We start from the raw sequence: 11036 nt of genomic DNA, 5'->3' as shown, positions 1-11036 counted from the left end.
GGGGGGGCAGAGGGGGTGTTCAAGTACTCCAGATGTGGCCTCATCAGTGCCAAATAGAGGGGAATAATGACTTAACTAGATGTGCTGGTAATGCTCTTACTAATGCAGCCCAGTATGCCATTAGCCTTCTTCACAACAAGGGCCCACTGTTAGTACACATAGTTAAACTAATTTTGTAATTATCTTAATATTATGAATACTTACATAAGTCTTTGTCTTTGAAAAGGCCTGGTGTTATCATAAAATTAATGAACACTTTTCCATAGGTACTGATTTTAGGTAAAGGAAATATCTTTCTGCTAGTAAGGCTGGCTCCTATAATAGTATCATTCTGTCCATAGCTTGCCAAAATATATGGTCCCTCTCCAACCCCTAGTAAAAATACATAAAAAGAAACAAAATCAAGTGAATGGTCTGTTTCCTTACTTATAGCACAAAAGAAAAACTTTGGTTACTTACCGCTCAAGATTGAACTTCACATCATATATTGTTGCCATAATTCCCCACAACTGGAACCTTGCACTTTACAAATCCTGGAACCATTTAAGTCAGTTCATTCAGGACAGAGCCACTCTCCTCACTTCATCATCTCAGGCTCAGAGAGGTGTGATACTCCTCACTCCTCTTTCTGTCCAAGGAAGTGAGAATGGAAGAAGTGCAAGGGTATACATATCAAACAGCAGCTGTACATATTAGTAGGTAATGTGGGCTATATCCTCATGAAGTTTCTTACTATATAAATCTTGAAGATAAACTGAAGGTGCCACATGTATACGCTGTAAAGACAAGCTATGGACAAACTAATTTGTTTCTGAATCTATACAGTAATACTGGATACAAGTATCGATGGAGTTACAGCTAGCAACTCTATAGATCTTATCCATATGACCTTAGCTGAGGCAAAAGAGACTGTCATTGCTCTGCTGGTAGTATGTACCAATTTATAACACATTTGAATACTCATTACTAAGACCTACTGACAGAGTCTTTGGACCAAGAGAGGGATACCTGTAAAATAGTCTTTCCTAAGTAGTGAAAGTAATTTAAGAGAACACACTTAGCTCTCTTAGTTTAAAACTTGAGTCTATTTAACATGCAGTCGAATCAGGACAGCTCCTCCCTAGTACAACTCAAGAAACAGAAGCAACCCCTCTTTAGAAACCTCATTTGGCTTAATTGCTAGGATGTAGGTTGTAGCCATGTTGCTCTAAGGACATAGGCAGACAAGGTTCTTTGGGTGAATCTGATATCTTTTATTAGACCAACTTAAATAGTTAGAAAAAAAATATTTATGCAAGCTTTCAGGTTTAAAAACCCTTCATCAGGCTGAGGAAGTTTCTGCAGTTGGTGTGTGTTCTTTCTGGATGGAATGAAAAGTAAAGAAGCCAGAGGCTGGGATGGTATCCATGCAAGACAGGCAGTCAGTGACAATGTAAACTGTGGAGTCAGTGGGTGAGAGACAGGCTGGGTAGAGGGGAGAAGGGGAATGAATGTAGGAGTTAAATAGTGGAGAGGTAACCTGGGGAGTCAGATGTCAGGCAGGTTATAATGTGTCATAAATCCAACGTCTACATCTAGTCCATGATTTTTAGTATCCAGGAGGTTGATGAAGTGGAGTTCATAGACTTGTCTCTGAGAAGTGTTTTGTAAGTTTCCTTTGAGGATTAAAATTGAGAAATTGGAGAGAGAGTGTTTTTTTTGTAAGAAATGTGCCCGCACAGGTAATTGGGCATTCTTGTCTTTGATAGATTTCCGGTGTGTGTTCATTCTGGTGCGCAGTTGTTAGGAATGACCAGCAGGCTAAGGCACTCAAGGGAACCCACCCCTACCCAGCCCAGAACAATGTGTAGGAAGACTAGGGCCTCCAATGGGACACTTATATGCCTGTACATCAATGCCAGGAGCTTGGGGAATAAACAGGAGGAACTGGTCCTCCTGCTAAACAAGAATGACTATGATTTCATGGGGATAATGGAGACCTGGTGGGACTCCACCTATGACTGGGCCACAGGTATAGATGGCTAATACCTTGTACAGGAAAGAGCATGTAGACAAAAGTAGCGGGGGTGTAGCTCTCTATGTCAAGGAAAGGAACACATCCCTGCAAGCTGACATTGGCATCCAGGCTGGATGACTGGAGACTCTCTGGGTTAAAATCAGTGGTGAACATGGCACAGGGGACACAATGGTAGGAGTCTACTACAGACCTCCTAATCAGGATCAAGAACTCGACCAGGAATTCACCAAGGAACTGACTGAGGCTGCATGTTCCTGGTGCATGATTGTCACGGGAGACTTCAACTACCCAGACATCTTGTGGAAAGAGCACTCGGCCAAATCCGAGTGGTCGCAAAGCTTCCTCACGTGCATGGATGTGCTCTATCTGACTCAAGAAGTCTATGGACTGACAAGAGGCAAAGCACTGCTCAGCCTGGTACTGGCGACGGGGGATGATCTAGTCAGCGACCTAATGATCGAAGGGAAGCTGGGAGACAGTGGCCATGAGCTGATCACTTTCACTATCCACCGTAATTCTGGCAAGTCAGTCAGCAATGCAGAAGTCCTCGACTTCAGGAAAGCTGACTTTGACAAGCTCAGGAGGCTTGCTGGCAAGGCCCTAAGGGACCATGACCCGAAGGGGAGTGGAGTTCAGGATGAGTAGTTGCTCCTGAAGGGAGTGATCCTGAAAACACAAGCAATGTCTATCCCATCTTGGAGGAAAGGCAGAAAATGGGCACAGCAGCCCCCTTGGCTCTGTAGGGAACTTGTAGACCTCCTGCATCTAGAAAGAAAGACCTATAAATGATGAAAGACTGGAACCACCTCAAAGGAGGAGTATTCTGCACTAGTACAGACCTGTAAGGAGTGAATCAGGAAAGACAAGGCTGCAACTGAACTTCAACTGGCTACATGTATCAAAGACAATAAAAAGTAATTTTTTTTAGATATGTGGGGAGCCAGAGGAAAAGCAAAGGTAACACTGGACCTCTGCTAAACCAAATGGGACAACTGACAACCGACGCCCAGGAAAAAGCCAACCTGCTGAATGGGTATTTTGCACAGGTTTTTCACTAGCCCCAAGGGACGGCTCTGCTCAATACAGTATGGGACAACCAGGGTGAGGGAGAATTGCTGCCCTACATCAATGTAGACCATGTGAAGGAACACCTTGAGAGGCTGGACACCTTCAAGTCAGCTTGCCCAGACAGTTTCCACTCCAAGGTACTTAAGGAGATGGCAGGCATCGTAGCTCGGCCACTGGCACAGATCTTTGAGAACTCATGGTGCTCAGGTGAAGTGCCCGAAGATTGGAAGAAGGCCATTGTAGTTCCTATCTTCAAGAAAGAGGAAAGTAGATCTGGGGAACTACAGGACTATCAGCCTGACCTCTATCCCAGGGAAGATCTTGGAAAAAATTATCAAAGAGACCATTCTTGACAAACTGGCTGATGGCAACATCCTGAGGGATAGCCAGCATGGGTCTGTTGCAGGTAGATCTTGCCTGACCCATCTCATCTCCTTCTATGATCAGGTCACGTATCACCTGGACAAGGGAGAAGAGATTGACATCATATATCTTTATTTTAAAAAAGCCTTCGATCTGGTGTCCCATGATCTCCTTATGGAAAAATTGGCCAACTGCAGCCTCGGCTACATCACAGTCTGATGTCTGGAGAACTGGCTCTGAGGTCAGACCCAGAGAATGGTAATAGATGGAAGTAAATCATCATGGTGCACCGTGACCAGTGGGGTCCACCAAGACTCCATCCTGGGGCCTATACTCTTTAACATCTTTATTGATGATGTAGACATTGGTATCAGAAGCAGACTGGCCAAGTTCGCCAATGACACCAAACTTTGGGGTAAAGCGTCCACACCTGAGGATAGAATGGTGATCCAGACCGACCTAGACAGGCTCAGAAAAATCAGCGGATGAAAGCCTGATGGCATTCAACACAGAAAAATGCAAGGTACTCCTCCTTGGGGAAAAAAACTTGCAGCATGCTTATAGGTTTGGCAGTGCTACACTTGCTAGCACCATGACCAAAAGGGACTTGGGGGTCATGACTGACCACAAGATGAATATGAGCCACCAATGCGATGTCACAGCTGGTAAAGCGAGCAAAACTCTGCCATAGATGCTTCTCAAGCAAATCCCAAGATGTCATCTTCCCACTGTACTCGGCCTTGGTGAGCCCGCAGCTAGAGTACTGCATTCAATTCTGGGCTCCACAATTTAAAAAGGGTGTGGAGAAGCTTGAGAGAGTATAGAGGAGAGAAACGCGCATGATCAGAGGGCAGGAGAACAGGCCTTATGATGACAGCCTGAGAGCCATGGGACTCTTCAGCCTGGAAAAGCGCAGGCTCAGGGGGGACCTGGTAGCTGCCTATAAGTATATAAGGGGTATACATCAGGATCTGGGGGAATGCCTGTTCACTAGAGCACCCCAAGGGACAACAAAGTCAAACAGTCACAAACTCCTCCAAGACCATTTCAGGCTGGACATAAGGGAGAACTTCTTTACTCCCCAAGCCCCAAGGCCTGGAACAGTGCCTCCAGGGGTGGTGCAAGCACCTACTCTGGACTCCTTTAAAAGACATTTGGACATTTATCTTGCTGGGATCCTTTGACCCCAGCTGACTTCCAGCCCTAATGTCTATGGAATCTATGGACCATGGCTTAGTTGGGAATTTAAAAACTACTCTCTGAAGAAACTTGAGTATGTTGCATAGGAAGTTGGAACATAGGTCTTGGAATCATTTGCACATCTGGGTTAGCTGACTAACATGAAAATGACTTCATTAAGCAAGACAGTGACAAGTATTGCTTAGAGCTCAATACAAACATAATAAAACAAGACAATAATTCAAAAAGAAAACCAAAAGACTTCTGAGACCTGCTATTGAAGTCTTGACATAACTTAAGAGACTACTTAAGTCTATCACGAGTGAGGGACCTATATAAATTAGAGCAACAAAACAGAGCAAAGGACGTAGGTTAGGTAAGAGACTGCAGGGGCATCTACACGTGTGCTTTACTGCAGAGTTGTCTAATTAGCTCCACAGTAAAGCATCACCGTCTACACATGCAGAACTTTTAGACCAGAGTAAACTAATTATTTCTGCTATAAGTTAGTACTGCCTGACAAGTACTATCCTAGGCAGAATTATTTATTCTGCTGCTTACACTCTCTATCTACTCCTGCCGGCTAGCCCCACACTATACCACCCTCATGCCCCAGCCAGCTTCTCCATAGCACATTGAGCCAGGGCGAAGTAGCTCTGGGCTAGCAGGCTGACCCCTTGGGGCCTCTGCCAGCCGGGGCTGTGCCACCCTGGCTCAATGGGCTGCAGTCCTGGGCACACAAGTAAATGCTGCACCCAGGAGCAATAAAATAATATGACTTCATAATAGTAGTAGTCAGTGAAATTACAAAACATTTAGGAAGCTCCTGTAGAAAGAGAGCAAAATTCAATATTTAGTAAATAAATAAATAAATAAATAAAAATAATATACCAATTGAGAAAGGTATAGAAGCAAGCACCTTGGTGCCATTAGGCTGTGATAAAATAGTGCAGAGAACTGTTGCAGCCTAGAAGGTTTACTATTCCTTAAGGTTAAGAACAGACGATCAAAAAGCTGGAGGCTGAATTGATTCAATCTTCACAGGTTAGTCTAAACTGTGTAGACTGAACCGATAAGCAGGTGAACAGACTTTCATTTTTGATTCCAGAAATGCAGCCATATGCATGCACTGTCCAAGGCCAGAAGCCAGAGATGCTAGAGCATGCCTTCCTGCTCTGCTGGAGCAGACAGTTTGGGGCAAGACTAGCCTGCCAACCCTAAGAGGAAGGGTTTGCAGGGAAGATGCAAAACATCCTGGGATGATGAGGGACTGTGAGTTGACTTGAATCTAGATGGGATCTGGGACAGAAGCTCAATAAACCAATTTAACTCAGATCAGTTAAGTCTGATATTACGTCCATCCAGGTTCATCTTAAACTGGTTTCAGCCATTTTGAAAGTGGTTTATGTGCACTGAACTTCTGTTGTGTTACAGATTTTAACCAGTTTCCAATCACTTATACCAGTTTGTGTCATTTCTGTCCCTAGCTGAAGAGAGAGAGGATATCATGCAAAAGGAGCCATTAATCTGTCCTGTTTCTTATTCCTGATTTATTTTATACTGTATTATTTGTATATGTGTGTATCTAATAACATTTTGTATACAAATTTCAATAAAAAATTTGTGGCCAATCTTTTAAGCCCAATAAATGACATTTACAAAGGAAACATTCTGCAACCCCTGTGGTACTCCTCGACTTATAGGCCACAAATCTACATTTTTCAATGCACCCATACAGTGATGGCCCTAAAAAGAGCTCCAGTGACTTCAAAGAATAGCTCTGCATGGGCCCTGCAGTCCCACCTGTGCATTACAAATTGCAAATGCTGGGTCATTAGATTTTATGACACAAAGGTACACTATGATTATTGAGTATAACCCAAGTGATAGAATTTCATACCAGTAGAATTACCAGCAATAAATTAAACAGGACATAAACAAAGGCAAAATAGTGTCCGAAAAGTCCATTAGACGCTTTAATAAGCCAGAGTAAGCTCTGCCCAGATGTACCAACTTGAGGTGGGGAGAATGGGGAGGAGGTGGGGATATACTTTAGCATTATAGTATGAGGAGATAACTGCAGACCAAGACCTATTCATAAAGTTAGAATCACACTTGATGTTTTCAGTTTTACCATAATCCATATTTATTTTTATGAAGTATCATTAGTAATGTAGTATCTCTCAACACTATTAATTTTCTATTACATAAACTTGTTTCACCATCTAAAAAAAGGCATCGCCTCACTGCAATGAAGACTAAAATGATAATAAGCATACAATAACATTAAACCTCACAGCGTGTTCTCTACATCAGTACTCTGAATCTCTAAATATGTTTTTCTGTTAATGTCAAACAAGCGAATCTTCTGTACTGGAGAAAATCCATTAAATACATACATTATTATATAGAAATAAAAAAGACTGTTAGATGTCTATCCTAATATGGCAGAGTAGAGGAGGGTGGATGTTTTTAGGTTTATTGCTTGGATATAGGTTTAGTTCTAGACTTTTAAAGCATTTTTATAAAGGGAAAGATGATTTGAAACAGTCTGACCCTCACCATCCTATTAAAAGAATATCAACATTAGACAAGGCAGAGAAGTGCCAGTTCTAAAAAACAGTCAAGACTACATCAATTCAGTTGGACAAAAAGCTAAAGTTAATAGTAATACCTTTTCTACTACTCATAGATGCCCCAAATTTCTATGTCAGACATACCTCTGTGTCCCTTTTCAGCTATGCTATATTACCTTAACACACATTGTGGTAACACACTGGAAAACCTAAAAAAGAAGGTTAGGTTCTGCACAAAGACAGGTGAAAGACGTTTTAGAGGGAGTTCTTGTAATATCAGTAACTCAACAATGACTGGACATGAACATAAACTTGTATCCAACAAAATATTACTGTCTCCGTTTCATGCAGGCTGGTAAGAAGCCTATCTAGATGAATCAGAGATCAGGTTACAAGACAGCAGTACCATTATATAATATTAATTTGGAAGGACAAACATGGCAAAGGACACAGAATATTTCTGACTAGCATGAATCAAGCACTAATTCTAAGACTGGAAGTAGACATCACCCTTGTGCCTACAGAAACATTTTTATGATGGCACAGATGTCAAAAACAGAAGACCATGACCCTTGTCACACCACAAATGCCCACATTTGTTGCTTCAACAAAGGTAATATATATTTGTGCTGCTATTTTGTTGCACACATGTTTGCTTTAAGGTGGGCTTCCCCATTTGTAGAGACCTGTTCCTGGGAAATCCAACTTGGGGCATGTCTCTGAAATAGGAAAACCCAGGGTTCTCCCCACCCTATTTTCATGGGCTTGCCCTGAGTGTTGCCTGCAAGTGACAGAGAACCAACCTTACAGGACAAAAAGTAAGGTCAGTTTTGCCCAATGAAGCAAATCAGCTGAGATGCACCCCAGATACATTTGCCAACGTCTGTTTAAACCTTAATCCAGGGGTGCTCAGCCTCTGGTCTATGGGCCAAATGCAGCCCACCAAGCCATTGCATCTGGATCCATGAGGCTTCCTATGGAGCAGAAAATTTGGCAGTGGGGGAACAGTGGCCATTAGTTTGGCCACCCTCCCACCACCAAATTCCTAAACACCAAGCCCTGCACTGTTGGTTGCAGCCGGTCCACAGCCACTCCCCCCTCATCTGGATCAGGACACTTGACCCCCACCCCCCACCCAGTGGAGCTAGTTTTGGAACGGGCCAAATTCCTTCCCCCACAGTGCCAAGCCACATTCCCTTTACCCATGGAGCCAGGACACATGCCCTCCCCCCACAGAGCTGGGTTGGGCCTGGGCCACCCCCTTGCCCAATGGGGACAATTTGGAGGCAGACCATACCCCGCCCCTGTGGAGCTGGGCCATGTCCCCTCCCATCAGAGGGCTGGGCTGAGCCTAGGTCTTGCCCCCTACCCCACCTTCAGGTCAGGCCATGTCCCCTTTTTATCCACCAGGCCAACTCACACCTTCTTCCCCCACAGATCTGGGCCACACCCCATTTTCCTATGGGGCTAGGTTGAAGCTGGACTGCCTCCCCCTCACCTCATCCACATAGCCAGATGGTATCACACCCATCCTGGTGCCATATTATGACCACCAGCACGATCCAGGCTAAGGACAAACAAGGCACTGCCCATCCTGCCTGACTCTAACACTGCTAAAACTAACAGAGATTCTTCTTCACTCAAGTGATACAGAACTGTGGTTTTAGTGCAAAAGGTTTCAAATTCCATCCCAAATGACCAACACACACGTCAGCTAATGACTACGATACTGGTGTTCATACAGCCACTGCTTCGGTACATTTGAAAGTCCCATTGGATTCAGTTCATTAACTAGTTTGAGTTTCTGATGCATAAGTTCAAGACATCTATTGCACTTGCAGAACAGAAGTATTGAAAAAAACATCAACTTCCACTAAAAAGAGATATAACAGGAGCTCTCCCTTAATGAGTAACATAAGTGTAACTGTCAACCTCCCCCACCCCTTCCAAATATGTAAAACAAGATCAAAGATGGCAAGTTACTGTAAATAAGATTCAATTCCCTCTGGCATAGGACTTGAGAGACCTTGCTTATGCTAGAAAGAGCAAAGTTTGAAGAAAATTCTACAGCATAGTTTTAAAACAATGATGCTTAGACGCAAGTTTTAGCTTCATCTACGACAGCAGCTAAAACCTGTATCAAAGAGTAACAATGCCAAGCCATAACTGGAAGTGATTTCAAAATATAGATAATTGTTTAAACCCAGAGAGGGCCATATGGCTAATGAGTGAAAATTATGGCAACAAACACATTTTTAAAGATATTTAAATATGAGGATGCAAGCAAAATAGTAATATTTTTCTTTAAATGAATAATACATACCTTGGTTGTAATATTCACAATCATAAGCTGAAAGAAAACAAAATAGGTACAATAGTATTAAATGGTATTAGCTAAATCCACATCTGTCAGCAACCCTGAGACACCAATAAGACAAGGTCACAGTATCACAATTCAATTTGATCAAAGAAAGTTTTCTTTTCCTTAAGGTATTTCATTTAGTGACTCTGTTTTTCTAGAATTTCATTAATAGACACACATCTGTCTTTAGTTTGACATGTTGTAAATGCTTAAGAAATTTGTACACCCTGCTCTTTAAAACACTGGAGTACTGTGACCATAACAGTCTTTCTGGTTTGGTTTGGTTTTTTGTTTTTTTGTTTTTGCAGTGGGGGGTGGGGGGTGGGAAGGGGGGAACGGGAAGAGAGAGAGGGGAGTTGGTTGGGGTTTTTTTTCATAAAGACAAATCTGTAAACCCAGTTCTTATAAGACTATGTTTTAACACAAACATGGCCTAAGAAAAAAACTGGAAAACATTTGTATATTGTTTCTCTCATTTATTGCTCAAGAAAGTTAAAAAAAAAACTAAACATAGCAATTGGAAATAATCGCAAAAGCAATCTTAATTGGGTAGTATTATGAGATGTAAAATAAGGCAAAACTTTTAAAGTAAGAGTTCAAAATTATCATGAACCAGCTCTGAAAAGAAAACAACATATACATGAAGAAATTATAGACATATTTTAACTCTAGGTTTGGAATGAAGGGTACAGAATTTCTTTAATTGACATGCATCAAAAACTTACTATGCTAGGTCAAGTAGCTTAAGAAACTGGGGTACAATAGTAGTAAGAGGAAGGGTGATTTTACAACTGGAGATTCTAACTTGAAGCATCTCCTGGGACTCTACTGATTCAATTCTTATCACTGCTTGACTAACTGTACTTTATTAAGGTGATACATTGCTTTTTAATTATTTGTTTCCAGTTGATTTTTTTCAGAGCTATTTAGAAATTCTATTTTTTTACATTAAAAAGCTATTTAATAAAGAATTTCCAAGAGTTCTTTAGAAGTCAGCATTGCTGCTCTTTTGTCTTCAGTGTCCAAAAAATAAATATCATTTAAGCCAAACTCCAGTTGAACCCAGTGAGAAAACAAGAGTAAAAATTCAAGTGACAATAAAGGGGGTAATAATTGAATAAGAAACATGTCCTGAGTTTGTCTTTATGATTTTACTAACTTGATATAGTACTTACGACAGAGAGAAGGAGATCTCCAATGAATTACTACACCCTGCTCACAGCATTTGTGAGAGTAAGCTGCAATGCTTGTGCATAAACACTCACAGTCCCCACCAAGATTACAGTTACACGTGTCTGTATGACAGTTTTTGACAAATGAAGTCACATCAATCTGAAAAGTGAAGAGAAAAAAATATTTGTACATGTATCCCCACCCAATCTGGTCTATTTGCACTCAAAATTACCAATTTCAATAAGAATTCTCTTTCCTGAAAAACATAAAATTAAATCCTTTAAACCTACAGGGTTGG

The 11036-nt window shown here is 41.8% G+C and overlaps 1 protein-coding gene across 1 annotated transcript in view; it reads right to left on the bottom strand.

Moving 5' to 3' along the window:
• Positions 1-10897, bottom strand: part of LOC102374267 (otogelin-like protein) — a gene marked incomplete at its 5' end in the record, with an annotated part of 72276 nt that extends 61379 nt beyond the window's left edge. The window contains 3 exons of the mRNA XM_025191544.1: positions 205-372; positions 9527-9553; positions 10741-10897. Coding sequence (XP_025047329.1) covers positions 205-372; positions 9527-9553; positions 10741-10897 — 352 coding nt within the window. The remainder of the gene's footprint in view (positions 1-204; positions 373-9526; positions 9554-10740) is intronic.
• Between the last annotated feature and the right edge of the window lie 139 nt (positions 10898-11036).

Source organism: Alligator sinensis, unplaced genomic scaffold (genome assembly GCF_000455745.1).
Source record: "Alligator sinensis unplaced genomic scaffold, ASM45574v1 scaffold672_1, whole genome shotgun sequence".
NCBI lineage: Eukaryota > Metazoa > Chordata > Crocodylia > Alligatoridae > Alligator > Alligator sinensis.
This window is presented reverse-complemented; position numbering and strand designations above follow the sequence as displayed.